Raw genomic sequence first — 19,149 nt, 5'->3', positions numbered from 1 at the left:
AACTCCCTCCCTGAGCCACAGGCTGCTGCAAAGGAGGTGCCACTGTTGAAGAGCCTCCACAGGGACTGCACTGCTGCAGTGTCCACTCCTGCACACCACAAACCATGGGCACCTCTGTCTGTGCCAAGTTCTTGGAAGCTCCTACCACGAGAGATTCACAAGCACTTTACAAGATGCTGCTCTTCTTGAGTTTGGATGAGAACCTCTGCCTGTCTTTGGTGCACTGCTCTCAAAAGCTAAGAAAGATGTTCTGGAGCTGCTTTTTCCACCTGTCTCTGCTTTTGAGTGAGGGAGTGAGAAAAGATGCTTTATGAGAACTATTGGAATGTAGCCTACAGGGATATGAAATGCATCAGAAGCACCACAATAACACTGTGTGCAGGATTCATCTTGAGCAAGGAAGGGAAAGATTGGATCCAGGAAGCAGAGCTCAGCACCAGAAATGCCCTGGAAGATGTGCCCATGGCATGGGACACGGTTCTCCAAGTTGCACCACTGCTGGGAATGCACTGGCTTGGAAACAGAGCACGGATGTATCCTACGTTACTTGCCCAAAATAATGCATTTATCAGTCTGTTCAGACAGCTGAGAGTGGGAGTCACCTTTCAAATCCCACCTGTATGAAGAGGCAGGATTGAAGTTCAGAAATAAACACCAGCAAGAACAACAGCTGAACTTCTGGATTACTCTAAAGCACTGCTCAGAGTGAGGAGAAAACATTTTTGGCCATGCTGCTAGGACACACCTTGACATCACTGTGAGAGGAGTGTTCACGGCATAGATCAGAACAGGTCAAGGAAAAAGGAAGATGAATCATGAAAGAGTTCCATGGAAGTCCAGAGAAAACAGAGCTACAGCTGGAAAACAAGTTTCACAGGGAGACAGTCTCCAAATGGTGTCAAGATCCAAAGAAATAATGCCTGTTCCAGAGGCCTGGAAATGCAGTTCATTTACAAAAATACCACCAGCTAACCATAAAAATTGGTTTGAAAGTAGTGGAATACTGCAGCTCCTTGTATTAAAGATGAATGACTTCTTCATTCCTGGAAGTACCTTCTACTTCAGTACTTCAGCCTAAGCCTGTCAGTGACTCAATCAATAACCCGTTTCCTCTCAGGCATGAAAAAGGAGAATCCTCCACAGCTTTCTCTGAAAAGGTTTTACATCTTTATATGTGTCCCCACAGGAACTTTCAAAAGCCATTTTCTTTTTCCCCCACCTGCAATGTCAATTCAAAACAAACAAGATCTCTATTGTATCCCAAAATTAAGTGATTTGTATGACCAATCCAGTCAAATTGTTCTTATTTCCAGACAGTCAAAGGATGACATACAATAACAACTATTAGACAATATTTTTTTTTAAAACTCAACTATAATATGGATGAAATTGCTTCCAGGGTAAATCAAGATCAGAAAATCAATGAGCTTCTACTAATAAGCTTGCAAAGTAATAAAAATAGACAAAAGAAAAAGGTTATAAAAGCTGATCTAATGATTTTCCAGACTTGTCTTATCAGCTTGCAAGTAAGGATTAACATAAAAAGCTTTTGCCAAATGCTTGAAACAAAGGTGGATATCAATTGTCAAAAAATGTTTTTAATTTTTCAATTTACGTAAGGCAATTCCTCATCTGAAAATTTTCCAGCAGTAACTGTGTTGCTCTCAGAGTCTGAAGTCAAAATGAGATGAAGTTTAAATATAATTCTGCACATTCAGAAAAAAGACAAGTTTGTGGATGTGAAAGAAGTCATTTTCCAAACCAAAGAAATGAGCATAGCACTGCAGAAGTTGATACTGCTCGGATCACCAGGTTTTCATCAAGATCTTCTCCTTATGCTCTGATTTTCCTGAGTTTGAAAGGCCTACTTGGTTTTCTGCAGAATTACTAACACACTGCTAATTTTATTAGGCACAGTGCCAGGAAATGTTCTGGGTGGGTGGTGATCTCACGGAAGAGCCTTGTCCTGCCCCAAAACAACACCTTTACAAACAGCTATGGACCTGCTGCCCTAGGACATGACAAAAATCAAATTTACCTGCTCCTCTACTGTCCTTGCCTGGAGAACCTGGGAGTGTGCAGTGCACATGCACCCACTAAGCAATTCCCAGCAGCACCATCCACTGAGTGGCTCCTGCACTGCTGAAACCTGGCACAGACAACATGCAACCTGGGCAGCACAGGGCCTGGTCATGCAGGGACATGCACACAGCAGTGGTACTGTACCTTTGCCTTTCAGTCCACACAGAAAGGGCCAAAAGAGGAGAGAAAAAGCCAGAAATCAATGTAAAATGAAGGAGTGAAACAATGAACAGCACATATGTGACAACCTCCAAAGACAGAAACTTCAGATTTTGCTGAGTGTTTCCTTTGAGTAATGTTCCCCCTTCTGATTAACTCAAGAAATGATGCTGTGAAGGTTAGTGTTCTAAAACCAGGCAGTTTAAAAGTGAGCTTATAAATTTGAACTCCATTGCATTGAAGACCAAAAATTAGAAATCTGAGAGGAAATAAAACTGGAAGTCCACTGTAGCATAAAACTATTTTCACCCAGGTACCAGAGGAGAGAATCTCCAGGCCTCCTCCTACCATCTCTTCTGCAACACTTCCAGGATGTCAGACTTGGCATCTAATCCAACACTAATCCAGAAGGAAACTTTGCTTTTCAATATTACACGTGCAGCCTGAGAACTGCTCTGTGATAATGTTTCAGGAGTCAACAGAAGCATTCAAAAAAGCAGATTGAAAATTTCCCAAATCTTCTATAATAGGGACAGAGCAGACAAGTCATGAGTACAGGTGGACTTAGGAGAAGAGACAAATTAGCTGAAATCAAATGTATGAAAGAAAAAGTAAAGTTTAAAAATGTGTTAGTGACAACTCAGAAAAAATTGTTCAACCAGAAAATGGATCTACAATTTTGCATGCAAAAAAGATGTCATGTTCCCATTGTACAGTATGTACAGTATAAACCCTGCACACACAAACCTTCAGGGACTAAGTCAGACCCTAATTTACACATCTAGTAAAAAAAAAAAAAAAAGTCGAGTTATTGACTGGTCTGCAGAAATTTAGTCTTGGTTTAAATTTCAGAATAAACACAAGCCAGATCTCCAATCCCCTTTTGGCACACAACAAAGCCTTCCAGAGCCCTATCCTGCCAGGTTTTCTCTCTTTAGACAGATCTGAGAGCATTGGGATCAATGCCCAAAGTTGTAGTTACAGAACTGAAGGAAGTCAGCAGAGAATAAGTGTCCAGGAAGCATCCTGAAACAAAACTGGACACTGTCCTTCCATTCCTCATCACTTTTAAATTACAGCACAGGGTCATGAAGTAACTCAAGCTGTAAGGGAGCTGTGCATGGAGGTCTCTGGCCCAGTCCTGCTGCTCCAAGCAAGGTCAAAGAGACCAGCCAGCTCAGGGCCTTGCTGAATTTTGAATATCCCCACGCAAAGAGACTGCACAGCCTGTCTCAACTCTTCCTCATGCTTCAACACCCTCAGGATGAAAATCTTTATCAGAGCTCCCCTCAGTGCAGGTCCATTGCCCCTTACCCAGCACCATGGACCTTTGGGAAGGATCTGAGGCTCTCTTCAATCCACCTTCCCTTCAGAGAGAAGAACTGTTTCAATACTGGATTAAGCAAATGGCATCAAATAGTTTAATGCTTAAATACCCAGGAAGGTGAGTCCTGCACTGCCACAGTCTTTCCCATCTCCCTGGAGTACCCTGTCCCCTTAACTTTTGGTCTCTAAGAATTTCAACCAGCATCAATAAACACACTGAAATTTCTAAACTGGGTAAGAACTGGGTGCTGCACAAAGAGCAAAAACCCCAAATGTAACTGGGAACAGTTCCAGAGCTGTTCTGGCCCAGCTGGTAAGCTGGTCAAACAGAGGCACGAGTTCAGAAAACCTTATAAGAAAGTTTGGTGATAAGAGGAAGAACAGAAAGACAGGACAGAGGTGCCTGCCTGGAGCAGGGGAAGGGCAGGGAAGGAGACACCCAGGGCACAGGTCTGCAGGCAGCCAGGGGTCAGAAGCCCCAGTTCCCAGGGAACACAACTTCCACAAAGCTGACACCTATTCAGACATAGGGCAGAAGGTTATTACTGATGATGGTTGCACACAGGTTGTGGTCTCTTCCACATGAACACAGAGTATTTTCTATTCAAACACAGAAAAGGCTCTTTAAACAATTCCCACATGGCTAAATTTCTCAATATCAAAGTGCCAAATCCCAACAATGCACACAAAACATGAATAAGGATGACAAACACTACTTCTGCTTCATTTATTTACTGAAAGAAAAACACATTTAGCACAAACATTATCCTAGAAGAAACACAGACTGCAGCTATAAGTCAGGCTGGCAGTTTTTGGCTTGTGCTTGCATTAAAGATCATTAAAATGCAAAAGAACTCCAAACTTTATTTTTAACTTACCAAATATCAGTGCTAACCCATGGGAAGTGCCCACTGCTATCAGATTTGATGCTGCCTGAAAGAGTCATACAGGAAGATTGAAAGCAGAAGAAACATCTTTCACAAATCCACCTCTTATCAAGCGAAGTTTGCCAAAAGGGGAGGATTTCAAAGGTTATAACTTTTTCAATTTAGAACTGACAAACACAATTCCTAGATGAAGACAGATAGGTACTACACCTGAACAACCATCACACAGATTATCTCAAGATCAGAGGGCTGCTTTTTCCTCTGCTGTTTGAAATTCAAATGCTCAGAGTGGTGCCCACAGCAAAATTTCATCTCTCTGAAGTCAGTCTCATTCTTTTGGTGTAGTTGCTAAGTGTAAATACTTGGGATTTTATCCCAAATCAGCTGCCACTTCCACATCTGAACTCTTCTAAAACCCTGGCCAGTGCTGGTCCCCTGAAGCCAGAGACTCCAACTTCTTTCCATGGGGAATTAAACAAATCCTATTAAACATATCCTCCAAGATCCTACTGTACTTACCAACCTGCACCCAATGAAATAAAACTTAATAGAAATCACATAATGCTGTAGATGTATTCATCTTGTTCTACTTTTAATTTCTTAACAAGTCTAAGTCAGATTAAAAAAAATTCAAATGCCGTAATGTCTGGATGTGTAAGAACAGGTTTTTATTCTATGTACATATCAGCCACAGCATGTTTCCAACTTTACTGTGCAGCCTTTTGCCTTAGAAGTGACAACTTTTTCCTCTTCTTTTTTAAACAAAAATACATTTTCTTATGGGCTGCTGTTACTGTAATTGAAGGGACTGAGCACACCTTTAGTTCTTTTTTAAAGCATTAAAACTCACTTCACAAGGGCAAAACAAACATTGACTGTATTTAATCTCATTAAAATGTTTCTTTTCTCATTTTACTACAGGCAGTTTCACTTCTGACAGACATGATTAGCATGCTTGACCTCAACAATTTTGATGCAAATTGCTAAGCAGGAGTATCCTTTAGACAGCCTTTTAGTTAATACTTCAGACAGAGAGACACAGAGATTTTGAACCCATCACTTGGAGCACTCCAGTTTAAGTTTCTATAAAAAATGGTTAGGAATCAAAGCAATACTTGGCAAAGAAAAAACAATTAGGGAAATTCAGTGTGGTCAACAGATGGAGACAGGTCAGGTGCTGAGCTAAGAAGCCCTGGTGATGGTATAAAATAGGGAGGGTGTGGGGCTCGCTCAGCAGAGGGGCAGCTGGGCAGTGAAGGAAGGCTGGACTCTGCCCCCAGGGAGCTTTCAGGCTGCTGCTCCCACTACTCACACTTGAAAAGTCAAGGAAGATGCATTTACTTATTTGTGTCTTAAATACTGGTTTAACAAACTAGCATGAAAACTAAATATACAATCCTTGAAAACTGTGAGAGTACTTACAATTGCAGTGGGCAAGCCAGCATCCACTTTGTCCTGGGGAAACAGGAGAGCCCATGAGTGAGAGACACAACTCCCAGAACATGCATGTCTGATAATTAGAACAACTACCACACACAAATAAAAATCAACACCAGCTGCATTTTAGTAGCCCCACCAGGGCAGACAGAGCTGAGGGAACCACTGGCCAGAAACACCCAGAAACAGAGAGGAGGCAGAATATCCTGTAATTCCAGGTCAAAGTTACTGTGCTCTTCCCAAAGAGCCACGTGCCTGCTGCAGGCATTTAGCACACCCAGTTCCAGCACCTTCAAGCACACTCTCATGTTATATGAACATTTCCCACCAAGTTTCATGACATCTAGCAACACAAATCTGTGCTAAAAGTGACCCACCACATCACTGCTGCAGCAAGTCAGCTAAGCCCTGATTCACTGCTGCCTAGAGCCTACAGGTGAGTAGCTGATGCCCCTAACATGGTGTTACACAGAACTAATAGCAGGGCCAGACAGAAGACCTCACACACACCTCCACACATACCAAAAGAGTTTCACATTTTTCTCAGTGGAGGTGCCCAGAACAAGACACTTACTGCTGCAGACACTATTTGGGCAGAAATTCCTTTCAGGAGTGAGAGTCGTATCACTGATCCATGGAGTGAGAGAGAATCTGGGAGTTTTTTCTTCCTAAGGAATTAAGAAACAAACCAAAAAGCATTAGATCAGAATAAAAGCTTGGAACTTTGCCTAACCCACAGTCAAGCCAGCAGGTAAATTCTGCATACACCTGTAACTCATGCAATTTCCATGCAACTCCAGGTAACATTTCTCTCAGTACAAACAAACTTGTTTGAAAAAAGAAGGGACAGAGAGTCTGTACACCACCCTGTGCCAACATAAACCATCAGACAACAGAGTGTTTATATCCTGTGCAACTGCTCATGGCACACAAGGCAGCCATGGGAGTGGCTCAGGCCTTCATTTGAGTAATTAATGACACAAATCAGCAGTATTAGAGTTAATTATCATATATTAGATGTTAATATTAGCAGTCCGCTCACAGAAGTGACAGCAGTTGCCTTTTAAAATAACCACCAGCTGCTTTCAGACTAGGTCAGATACCCATTTGAAACATTTTCTTTAGAGTCACCATGACTCAGTGCTTCAAAGATTTCATTAAAATTCGAAGAAATTTAACTGATCTATCTCCCATAAAATGCCATTATTGCTCAAACAAGCCAGCCCCCAGTGCAACTACAAATCCCATCTTTGCCTATGTGATCCTGGAGGAATAGCAGTATTTTGTGAATAATGAAGAATTTGTTTCTAACAGATGTAAGCAGAACCCCCTCACAAATGGTTTGCTCTCCCAGGGCATGAGGCTGCAGTACCTTTTCAGGTGTGTCCTGTCCCCACTGTCAGAGCTGGCCACAGAAGAGGTGTCATAGGAGTGTGTATCTGTGTTATCAATGTTCAAGAGAAAGGGATCCTCCAAAATGAAAGACTCTTCTTCATCATCAGTCTGGAGGGCAAGAATCACCACAGCTTGTTAAATGCTCAAAATGCACAACAGCATCACTGAAACACTAGCAAAGCAGCATCAGTTCAGCAGGGAAATGGAGAAGGAGAAAAGAACAAGAAAGCCTCAGATTTAAAAGCCAGAACTATTTATTACTTTACTGGGCTGATTCTGTGGAAGGTTTCCAGAATTCACAGAAGTGGGCTGGAGATCAGGTCAGCTAAACTTTCTTCCCCAAATATTACATACTCCATTAAAACTTTAACTGACCTTTAACAGAGCTGTTTCCAAGTCTCCAAATTGCCAAGACAAGGACTAGAATTATCATCATCTACTCCAGCACTTCACCAAGTGGCACAAAGAGCCCAGAAGTCCCTCCAGCTGCCACGAGAGTTGATTTTGCTGGTTTCTCAGCTCTTCTGTTTGCAATCTCTCTCTCCTTTCAGTCTTAGCCTGGAATTTTTTATTATAGTTTTTCAAAAGGCCATTCTCCCTGATGTGTTCTAACACCAGTGCAGCTCCTGTTGGTCTCTCAGCACAAAGCCAGAGGGAGCAAACACAACTCCCCAGCTGATGCCAAACAAGCAGGGAGCAGAGCAGCTGCCCCTCATTTCACTTACACCTGGCAGCCCTGTGCTCATTAAGCAGCTCTTTCTGAACTGCAGCTGTTTGTCTTTTTGGCTCAGACACATTCTTCTCTGCTAAAATCCTTTTCAGAAAATGTTTTGCCAGTCATTCCCATCCTACATTTACTGAGATACTTACAATAAGACTTGGTCTGCACTGAACTATATTTTCTTCATTATTACCTCTCAAGTTTCAAGGCTTGGAATCTACTCCTCTGACATGGATGTCACTGCCTATCCTTACAGTTTGAGATGACCCAAATTTATTAAACTTCTACTACTTAAGGCACCAGCAGAAACAAGACATAGCTACCTCTACTACTCCTCTTGTTTCTAGCCTGTCTCTGTTTGGGACACCTTATATGTGAAAGGAACAACACAAATGAAGCTGTGAAGAATCTAGCTCTTATCTCCTCCCACCATTTCACAACTACTCTGAATACTCTGTAATTACTTTTAACTAAAAACAGCTGTTTGGTGACCCTGACCTTTAATAGGCTGCCTAGACTTCAGGTGACTCTCCAGATCTACAGATGAATGTGCTTGGACTTGATGAAAACCTTTTAGGCTGTAGCTGTGGATATTTAAATTTTTTTTAAAACCCTACCAAAATTCCATATCACACACTATAGAGCAATTACTCCACTGAGTATGCACCTGCTAGCTATCATCAGAGAACCACGGAGCTCTATAGTTTTATTTTCCAGGAAAAACACAGTAAGAATACAGGAAAACAAGCATGTGCTGCCCCACCTGACTCCCCTGTCAGAGGGTTCTCTCACCTCATTTAGGATGCTCTCCAGCGTTGGAGGGGTATCAACTTGAGGAATGTCGAATTCTTTGTCATCAATCTGTACAGCAGAAACCACAGCCTGAGTTTAGGTTCCTACTCCGCCTTCCACACCGTAATTAAAGCCACATAAAAAGCAGCTATGCACACACGCCTCTGCCGGAAAGGCAGAGAGCTCCCAGGGCAGGCTCACACACAGTTTCACCTGGCTGAGTGAGGACAATATTTGCTTCCTGGAGCCTGTGTGAGACTTATTTCCAGAAACAGTCACAGAATACTTCTGATGTTGACAATAAACACGCTATTGCACTCTTGCAGCAACAGTGAAATTAAATGACTCTGTACCGGCTACATAAGGCACCCGCCATACAGAACTTTGGGGGTTGTTGGGTTTTTTCCTATGTACGGTGAAACACGCGAAATTTCTGTAAATGACAGTGGCAGTGCCCCGTGTCACCATGCAGGAACGACGCCCCCGCCGACCCTCCCTCCGTGTGCCTGAGGGGCCCGACCCTCCCTCCCTCACGGGAGCGCGGAGGAGCCGCCGACCCTCCCTCCCTCCTTCCCTCAGGGGCGGCTGTGTGCGGGCTCCGACCGTCCCTCGCGGTGTCCCAGGGCCCCTCCGACCCTCCCTCGGCGGACCCCCGGCCCTGCGGGAAGCGCCCGGGCAGGCACAGCCCCGCGGCCCGGCCGTGCCGCCTCCGCAGCGGTTCGGGACGCACCAGCTCGCTGCGAGAGTCCAGCTCACGGTCGAGCTCCGCCACGCTCAGCCGGTGCGCGGGCGGCTCCGGGCACGGCTCGGCCTCCGCTGGCTCCAGGGCCGCGGCCATGGCCGGGCCGGCTCCGCCGGGACTCGAACCCGCGACCCGAGCCTCCTCCCCACGCAGCCGCAGCGCGGCGGGGCCGCCCCCGCGCCAGCCTTAAAGGGGCCGCGCACGCCGGGGGGAGCGGGGACACCGAGGGACACCAAGGACACGGAACCGTGCTGCTGCCGCCGCAGGAAAAATCTTGTCTTTATTGAAAAATCTCACATCTGCTCCACGACTGCGGTTGTCATCCCGGACCCGATGCGTGCGTCAGCCTCCGAGGGAAGAAAATGAACGAAATTAACAATAGGCGCAGAAAGGAGAGGCAGAGACCAACATCCCTCACGCCGCTTCATCCCACGGGGCTTCAGCTGAAGCCAGGAGGGATTTGCTTCGATTCCCCATTCTGGAGCCTAAGACTTGGCGTGCACAGGGCCAGGATGCAGCATTGGCCCAGCAAAGCCAAGAAAAAACGTCCCTTTTAGGAGAAGATTCAAAACCTTTGGGAATTCATGGCCAATTTTAGACAAGGCAGGAGATGGCGTAGGCAGATTTGGAGCCCAAGCATTTGTGTTTTCTTTTAAAAACCACTTGGAAACAGAAAGCCATGTGGGGTCTCCAAGAGCCCTTGCCAGCCAGAAGGAAAGGGGAAGGGCACAAATGTAAGATAAAACACATTGGAAGGATAAATACGCCCAGTTTCACAATGCCAGGCACCCAAACTATGCTGGGCTCTAGTTTGTGTTTCAAAGTGACTCTCCCCGTGTGCCCAGGTGGAAAAAAAATCCCTGCTGGGGGTTCCAGCTTTTATGGTTCCAACTCAAGGCACAGAGAACATCCTAGACCTGTGCTTTGCCTTACCTGTTAGTCCTCCCCGTTGTTCCTCCTGAAGGGGAGCTGTGCTTCCCTGCTCTCTGGAGAAGGCTCTGTCTGGCACCTAGCAGCAAGAGCACACGGATGGGACAGGAACATCCCCCAGCTCCCCTCCAGGTGAGCCAGAGCCAGGCAGGGCTCCCTCCTGCTGCCCTGGGCCAGGTCAGCTCAGCAGGGACAGCAGAGGCTCTGCCTGGCCAGGGCCACCTGCTGAGCTCTCAGCCAGTGCACAGCAAGCAGCTGGGGGAAAAGCATTCCCAGGAACAGGCCAGCAACATCAGCAGAGAGCTGCAGGCTTTAGAGATGCCTTAGGAGCAGCAGGTAACACATAAGGAAGAGAGTTTTTCTCCTCAGGAATGTCATTACTTTAGACCACACACACAAAGCCAGTGCCTGTGGTAGTGCCTCAGCAGGTTGGCTGGGCAGGGAAGGGGATTTTTGCAAGGAAGTGGCTCTGCTTTAGAGCTATGCTGGCCCTATGCTCTCCTCTTGCATGCACATCTACAGGTGTTTGAAGCTTCAGTGACCCATTACCAGCACAGGCTCTGCTCCATGGAAACCCTTCCTGTCCCCTGCCAGCTGTTTCAGGATGGTCTTCTGCAGCAATGGTGCATCTGCTCCTCTTACAACAGCCACTAATTCTCCTCCCTGGAAGGTGTGGAAAGCAAATCAGTCAGCAAGTGCTCAGGTTGTGTTCTCTGGGCTCTGGAATTCCCCACAGCAGCACATCACCCACACTCTCTGTACCAGGCCCTCCTCCCCTCAGAGCTGCTCTGCCTCTGCAAGAGGGAAACCTTGGAACAACCTGCTTTGTGCCTCCTCATCAATCTCAGCATGAAGCAATGCAGATTCTGAGAGGAGTGAGATCCTGCAGAAGCAGCAGGCTGAACCTGAAGGCTCCACAGGGCAGCACACTGGCTGTATATTCTTATCTGCACAGCATTTGATTACCAGCAGATACAGAGCAAATAAAATTGTCCCATAACATGTTAAAGAAATAAAACATACTCCCCAAAGGACCGTTGTTCCCACCAGCAGGTCATATTTATTGCTGTGCAACCACTGGGAAAATATTTTCACTCACTGTATAAAAGAGAAAGACAGGCTCACATTGTCCTCTGTATTTCTCCAGAGCATCAATGGAATCAACTTCAGCCTACAAGGAATGTAAAATAAAATAGGTGTTTCTAGAAAAGCATTTCTGCTCCAGAAGGATGCACACACAAGTGCCTGGACTCAGACACCCTCAGCGGGCTGGTACTCATCCCCCACACAGGAAAACACCTCTGGGTCCCAGACTTAGGGGACACAATGACACTGGTCAGAACCAGGGGCACAGCCAGCTCACAGCTCAGTTCCAGAGCCTGAGGAGCAGGAAGATGTCACCTCAGGAGCTGGAGCAGCACTCCTGAGGGACAGGGATCTCTATTCCCAGTAGCATGCCTGGCTGAGCTCAGGCTGAGAAAAAGCCTGAGAAGTGAATTCAGATCTCCTGCCCATGAGGCTGGGAAGTGCCAGGAGGAGCTGCAGTGGCAGCACAGACAAGAGGGCTGAGCCATGAGAATCCTCACTGCCCTCAGCTCTGTCCTCAGTGCAGAGCTGCCCCCAGCCAGGAAAGGCACCAGAACACAGAGTCCCCTCATGGCTGAGGCAGGGAGGGACTTGTGAAGGGCTCCAGCCCCAGACCTGCCCAGGGCAGGGCAGGGCTGCTCTCACTGATACAGTAGGTTGCTCAAGGCTGTGTCAGTTTTGAGCTTTTCCAATAATCAGCACAACACTCTGGGAACTTGTCCCAGTGTGCTACACTCCCACCTGAATACTTTTCTATTTACTTGGCCTTTCCCTGCTGCAGCTTATCCCATTATCTCATGTCCTGCTGCTGTGTTTCCCTGACAGACATCAGTCCCTGCCTTCTCCATCCTCCCCCCACTGGACATCTGTCCCTTTTCCTCTCCAGGATGACCAAATCCAGCTCCTTCAGCTTCTCCCTGTACATGAGAGGCAATGTGTTAATGGCTCTGTCTAATGCAACTTGCTTAAGTAGAAATCTTGACAGCACAGAGCAGTTGAAGGCTGAAAATCCTTAATTATATGAATTCTTACAGATATACCCAAGCCCCTGTATGTGGCAGCTTCACTCCCAGCAGCTGCAACTCCTGCACTGCTATGGTTTGGGCTAATTATTGGAAAGAAAAGTGATTTCAGCCCTTAGACTTCAGCTGATTTCAGAGGACTGGGTATTTCAAGCAGTGCCAAGTGAGATCTTACCACAGCAAAATGCAGGAGATTACTGCCAACTTCATTCTTGATTTTTTGGAACAGATTCACTACTGGTTTGCATGGGCCACACCAGGCTTGAAACACATCAATGACTGCAAGCAGGAAAATGGGTCAGAACAGGCACAGAGGGGTCAGTTTAGACACAGACCAACAGACCAGTGCTAGAAGGGCTGCATTCAGCTCTGAACTGGGAACCCTTGCAAGGTTTGAAATGCTCATCAGAGGACAGAATTACATTACAAAATAACAAGCTAAGAATGATGTGGAGGAGTCTTAAGTAGAAACATGGACATGGCTGTGACCTTGGAGATAGCAGATGTCCCAGGGCACTGCTGCACAGAGGTAGAGCATATGAGGTTTTCCCAAGAGGAAAACTTTGGGAGCCAGGGCTGTTCCTTGTGCTGGGGACAGTCCTGCTGCAAGCAGTGGAGACTGGACCAGCACTGCTTGGATTGCATGGTGACTGTCCCATCATGCAACCTCCTTGCTGGTCTCAACTTGGTTAGAATATTTTTTCTTCCATTCAGGGTAAGGGGAATGGGGAGACTGACTAAACATCCTTAACACTAGTAATTCCTAACAGTCCTGGCATCCTTTCAACACAGAACAAGAGCAATTGAGTGTGCTGACCAAACCCTTACCAATGAGTCCTTTGAGACACAGCACTTCTTCCCAAAGCTCCTGGCTAGTAATGTTAATCTGTGTGGAAAATTGAAAAATAGAGTAAAAACCACAGTAATTCATCAGGTACTACCCAGGTGCTGCAAACATATTGACAAATCACGCCAGAGGGACACAGCTGCCTGAAGAGGCATTACCTGAGCACTCAGGAAACTCCTCTGACCGTGGTTCTCTCACCTCTGACCAGCTCATCAGGATGTCTCACAAGATCCAAGGAAAGGCAGAGAGAAAGGGCAGCAGCATCCGGCCAAGGGCAAGTCCTCTCCTGTTCAGTGGCACTGCTGGGACAGTGGCTGCCTGGGGATCCCAGACTCAGTTTGCAGAGGGTTGTTCTGGGGCTTGGCTGGGGGCCCCAGACTGGGATCCCAGACCCACAGCCCCTTGTCAGGGTCTCCATCTGCCTGCCCAGCGTTCCAGTTGAACCACACCTCATTCAGGCCCAGTCCTCACAGGGTTTATGAACCACCTGATTCTCCAGCAGCAGTTTCTCACCTTGCCTGCACACAAACTCTACTATTTGAGATGTTTCAGCCTTGATAAACTAAACTAGTAAATACACAATTTCCATGATGTGTGGGCATTAGAGGGTGGTCTGAACCCAGCATGTCCCTACCTGAATTCCCAGCTGTTACCTAAAGACTTCCAAAGCACAGTGAGCAGAGAACACAAAGTTCTAGGCTGGGAGGGGCCTGTGGAGTCCTTCATCTAATCTCCTGCACAAAACTCAGCATCAGATCAGCTTGCTCAGGGATTGACCCTGTCAAGGATGCCCCAGACCATTCCACACACAGCACCACCCCCTCTATTATCCCATACTCCCAATACTGTTATTAGAAAGGATATAATCCTTCACATTTCCCCCGTCTTACAGGACTTGCCCTTCAGGATGTACTGAGAAAAACATAGCAAATTAAAATAAAAAACGCTTGTGGAGAAATGCAAGATCTGGTTTTGTTCATCCTGAACAATGAAGATTCCTGATTCCTTCCTCAGTGGGTATCATCAATCCCAGCTACATTTAAACTGCAGTGGAAGACAGTAAGTTGCATCAAGGCCAGCTATTTCACAATAATTAACACAAATGGGCATTAAAGGGCTGCCAAAATCTCAAAGCCAAGAATTCCCAGAGTGGAAACTCCAGTGCAAATGAAATGCCCTCTCTCTCACAGGTGTTCAGAGCTGTGTCACTGGGGGTCAGACTGGGCAGTTTCTCCAGGGCCTTGTCTCACTCAGGGAACAGGGAGCTGCTCAGACTCCTCTGTTTATTTGCCTGTTCAGCACATGACCCCAGCTTAGTTTTCTCAGAGAACACCTGCAGAACTACATTTAATTATTTATTCCTAGTGCTGGGACCACCCTCAGAGTGTTTCACAGAATGCTAATGAGTCTAAATGATTTATGACAGTATTTTGTGATAATGAATTTGGCCATAAGTTCAAATGCTGGAGTTAAGTACTGCTAGTACTCTTCAGGCTTTGCTAATTTGGATGTCCTGACGCTGCTTGGACTTGGTTTTAACAAAACCAGATCCCTTCCAGGACATCCCCTTATGTTCAGCTTTCATCTGCAGATGTAAAAAATCCCAGATGTGCAGATGTAGACCCAGATTTCCCTTCACTACAAAAGGGGCATGGTCTAGTTGATATCAAGTTCACCATCCCACAGGAACACAGCTGGACAAGCAGCAACAGAAACTATTCCAACCCTCATTAAAGTGCCCCTCTTTCCTTGTTACACATGCTCACATTTCCCAGTTTAAACAGTGAAGAAACAAGGTCATAGAGCCCATAATATCTTTCATTATTTCTCTCTTGTGAAGACAGAACTGCTCTCAAAATTTGAAGCAGACCTGCAGAACCCATTTTTGGTTTCCAATGTTTTTGTGTTGTGAACTGCTCTTAGAATCCCCCTTCTCCCCATGCAGTAGTTATAAAGCATCACTAGGACACCAGTGCAGTGTAAACAAGAAAAATTCCTCTACACATCACCATAGAATAGATTGTTCAGCCCTTGAGTCTTTCTTGTATCTTCTAGCTTTTCTACCTTTACAGCAATCTTTCTGAATACGTGACTTGGTCAGAAATGTCCAGAAACTCTTGCCATGCAGGACATGTGCCAACCCCACACAAACTCCTAAATGTCCTCTGAGCTATTACCTCACAAAACAGAGGTGTTTTGGTCTCTGACAGCAGCCAAAGCTGTGCTAGGCCCCAAGAGCCCCAAACACAACCTGCAGCAGCTCCCTCTGCACCCCACAGCCCTGACTGGGACACGTGTGACCTGCCAGGTCCTCCCACGTGTCCCAGCTGCCTCCAGAACACCTCTTCCCCATGAGGACCTCACAGTGGGGCTTAGCCAGCAGAATCTGAGATACCCTAACACTGAATTCCATCCTTTGCACTTACTGAGCCTTTACAAGGTCTGCTAAAGTCCTGGCTACTACTGACCTGCAGCACCACCTCCTTTTTCTTTGCAGCCATCCTTCTGCAGGAACAGGGTCCTCTGAGCAGCTGTCCCAAGCACAAAGTGCTACAGATGGCTTCTAATCACCTGGATCCAAGTGCTGGCCAACCTGCACCACAGAGAGAGCTTTTTACCTGGCTCTGCTGCTCCAGCCCGGACACAGCACCCACAGCAGTGCTGCAGTGCCCCAAACCTGGACTCACCTTTGCACACACCTCCTCCAAGAGCTGAGGTGCTGCTGCGTGGCCTTAACTGCAGCTCCCTTCCAGAGCCTTGTGCAGCAGCTGGCAGGACTCCAAGGCTGCCATGGCAGCGCTGGCATCGCCAGGGCAGCGTCAGCCCAGCCCAGCCCAGCCCTCCCTGCTCCCTCTCCTGTGGCTGCAGCCCAAGCTCAGCTCCATCTCCCCTGGGACTCCTGGAGCAGAGCTGCAGGTGGAGCCTTTCTGCCTCCTGTGCCTGCCTCACCTGCCTGGCACCCCCAGCCCAACACTCACCCTCCATTCCAGTCTTCCCACCTCTCCTAAACCGGGGGCTCAAAGCAAGGCGTGGGATCCAGGCGTGACCTCACAGCACTGAGCAAGGGTGTCCCCCTCCAAACAAGCTCAGTTTGTGGTTTTCTTTTCCTCTCTGCAGTGAGAGCAGTGCCAGTGGCCAGCACCCCTGGCAATGCCATTTAGGCAGGGCTGCTCTTACCCATCCCTTCCCACACCTGGGCACACCTTGGAGCTGCTTCTTGTCACACAGCACACGATGCCTGCTGCCCTGGTCCTGCAGCTGCTCACTGCCTCCTGGCTGAGGATTGAGGTTTTGGTTCATCAAGGCCTCCAGAATGTCTCTTTTTGTGGCAATCAGCCTGCAGAAATGCCCTGGTGACTTTGACCACCACTTGCAAACTGACGGCTCTTGTGCTCATATTTCAGGATTACCAAAGAAAGCCCTTTTAAAGCCATTTTCTACTCTTCAAAAACCTAATCTCAGGCACCTCAATTATTCCTCTTCCTGCTGTGCCACTGCTTCAGCAGTTTTGTGGAGGCACAGCATCCACGGCAATGGGTAAAGGCTGTAAAAATAAATTTTAAGAAGTATGAGATGCTTGCCTTTAGAATATCCTGGCACAAGCTGATTTACACAGGTTACTTCACTTCTTTCACTGCCACAATGCAAATCTGTGACTGGAACAACAGCCACAAGATGTTTTATTTCATTTTCTGTGTGAGAAAGACAGTCCAAACATGGAATGAAAGTGGTGGGGAGAGCCAAGGGTACCATTGGCTGACAGCTGGTGTCCCAAATGCCCTACTCAACTTCACTTGGTGGCAACGTGTAACCTCTGAAAGGAGGACTCCCATCACTAGACCCCTGTATGAAGAGAGGACATACTTATCAACATCCATCAGAATGGCTTTTCAGCAGAGAAATGGCCCAAGAACAGCAGAAATCCTGGTGATATGATGTCCAGACAAACTTTGCTTTGGTTCTGTAAGCAATCCTGGAATTCACAAGCTGCTGCTACCTCATTAAGTTGGGAAAGCTTTGGGTGACCAGGAAAATCTGTCCCACTGTGAATCTCGGGCTGTAGAGAAGCTGACGCAGAAAACTCATATTTCTTCAGGAAGCTGAGAAAAATCTAGATGTTCTGGTAAAGTTCTTTTTATTTACAGTATTCTTCTTTTTGTACATACCTATAGCAACATCAAAAATTATTCACAAAGTTTAACTGACTGTAAAAATGTTCTCATCCAACAGTTTGTCCTCTCTATACCTGTTGAAAATGTCAACTGTTCTCATGCAGCAACAAGATTGTCTCAGCATTGGTTTTTAGTTTTTCTGGCAGAATTTTAGGAAACCACCTCAAAACTTATACAGAGATACTTTTACTCACCTTTTTTCTCAACACCTGTAGGCACCAAAGTTCTATAGAATCAAACTCACATTTGCTTTTAGAAACATGAGTTGGGGAAGGATGAGAAGAGATACAGAAGAACTCAAGCTCCTAAACACAGACAGGAGTGCAAATGGAGCAGGGAGATGCCCACTGGACAGTTTTGCATTTGCCTCAGAATTTTTTTCTCAGTTCAAGCAAAAATATATTTGATTGAATTTTATATTCAAGACTTTGCTTTTGAGGTACTGAGATTTAACAAGTTCTCACATATTTTTACTTTCCCTTTTGTTCAACCCCCAAAGTCCATCATGAAACATGTGCAGAAGGACATTAAAAGCCTGTCAGTCACTTACTGCAATGCCTGGGGGAAAAGTGTCAGGTGCTCACTTTTATTTGTCTTTGAGAGTGGAAGAAGTTACATGAAATGCAGATAATCTCCTTTGCAACCAAGTGATAACAGTTATCTGATATACAGCACATTCAAATTCCAGGCCAAACTGTGGTCACATTTTCTGACACAAAGAGTTACCTTGGAAAAAAAAGTAAGGCTGTCATCACAATTTGACCTTCTGATTAGAAATAAAAGATTTAGATAATTATCAAAATTGGTTAGCAAAGTTACAGACTTCTCTTCTTGCTGCAGCCTTCCTGAAGCTCAGTGTAAGAGAAGAAGGATTTGGTTTAAGACATTGTCTGCAAACTCTAGTGCCTGTTAGTGCTATGTAAATACAGTGTCTGGAGAGCCTGACTATGGACTATGGTCTAAACTGAAACCAGAAAGCAGACCTGGGCAGAGAGTCAGAATCCTGAACTGCCTGAGGAGACAGGGAAGGCTCTGCCTTTCCAGCCTGACCTCACACAGTCCCCTTCACTTGCACTCGTGTTTCCCCCTGCCCTTGCAGGCACCATTTCAGGAACATCTGGACAGTCCAGGCTTCTGGATGCAGTCACACCCCACCAATTATCCAGCAATCTAAATCCATGCATGTGTGTATAGCTGCATATATACAGAAAATCTGGAGCAACGTTACTGAGTATAAAACAAGACAGAACCCCCAGTTTCTCCATCCCTTCCCCAACTTAATGCACCCAGTTGATCATTTGTGGAAATAATTTGGAAGTCACTTAACTATTTGTGAAGATAAAGGATGCAAAACAAAAGCAATCCCTTAATCCTGCTTGCCAGCCCTTCTGGAAGGTATAACTTCTGCAACACACTGTTTGCTCCACTGATATCAGTGATCAGCAAATCCTTCTGACCATGAATAAGCCAATCCTTCAGCAATTAGCTGAGCAAGTTCCTGGCTGGCAAAGCAAGAGTTTATTCCTGCTGATCTTGCAGCCACCTGCTCCT

The 19,149-nt window shown here is 46.1% G+C and overlaps 2 protein-coding genes across 6 annotated transcripts in view; both read right to left on the bottom strand.

The window, feature by feature from the left end:
• Window positions 1–9,697, bottom strand: part of VPS8 (VPS8 subunit of CORVET complex) — a 65,692-nt gene extending 55,995 nt beyond the window's left edge. The window contains exons 1-6 of one of the 2 annotated variants that reach the window (XM_064435578.1): window positions 9,530–9,697; window positions 8,800–8,868; window positions 7,264–7,394; window positions 6,466–6,559; window positions 5,877–5,909; window positions 4,446–4,500 (exon numbers count right to left, since the gene is read on the bottom strand). In XM_064435578.1, coding sequence (XP_064291648.1) covers window positions 4,446–4,500; window positions 5,877–5,909; window positions 6,466–6,559; window positions 7,264–7,394; window positions 8,800–8,868; window positions 9,530–9,637 — 490 coding nt within the window. In that variant the 5' untranslated portion in view covers window positions 9,638–9,697. Of the gene's footprint in view, window positions 1–2,226; window positions 2,251–4,445; window positions 4,501–5,876; window positions 5,910–6,465; window positions 6,560–7,263; window positions 7,395–8,799; window positions 8,869–9,529 lie in introns of those variants that run through there. The other variant, XM_064435579.1, reaches the window with a different exon arrangement.
• A 90-nt stretch (window positions 9,698–9,787) lies between these two features.
• NME9 (NME/NM23 family member 9) lies at window positions 9,788–19,036 on the bottom strand. Of its 4 annotated transcripts, none has more exons than XM_064435622.1 (7): window positions 16,114–16,250; window positions 13,408–16,019; window positions 12,755–12,858; window positions 11,571–11,642; window positions 11,021–11,134; window positions 10,475–10,550; window positions 9,788–9,888 (listed from the first exon to the last, which is right to left on the bottom strand). In XM_064435622.1, exons 2-7 carry the CDS (start codon window positions 13,508–13,510, stop codon window positions 9,884–9,886), a joined length of 474 nt encoding a protein of 157 aa, XP_064291692.1. In that variant the 5' UTR covers window positions 13,511–16,019; window positions 16,114–16,250; the 3' UTR covers window positions 9,788–9,883. The 4 variants fall into 4 exon arrangements, with proteins under 4 accessions (XP_064291692.1, XP_064291690.1, XP_064291689.1 ...); XM_064435620.1 differs by lacking the exons at window positions 9,788–9,888; window positions 16,114–16,250 and adding an exon at window positions 16,405–19,036 and having other exon boundaries at window positions 9,909–10,550; window positions 13,408–13,465; window positions 15,895–16,019; XM_064435619.1 differs by lacking the exon at window positions 9,788–9,888 and having other exon boundaries at window positions 9,910–10,550; window positions 13,408–13,465; window positions 15,895–16,019.
• Window positions 19,037–19,149: the final 113 nt, after the last annotated feature.

Source organism: Passer domesticus, chromosome 11 (assembly GCF_036417665.1).
Source record: "Passer domesticus isolate bPasDom1 chromosome 11, bPasDom1.hap1, whole genome shotgun sequence".
Classification (NCBI taxonomy): domain Eukaryota; kingdom Metazoa; phylum Chordata; class Aves; order Passeriformes; family Passeridae; genus Passer; species Passer domesticus.
Note: the sequence above shows the minus strand (reverse complement) of the source record. Positions and strands in the feature narration are given on the sequence as shown.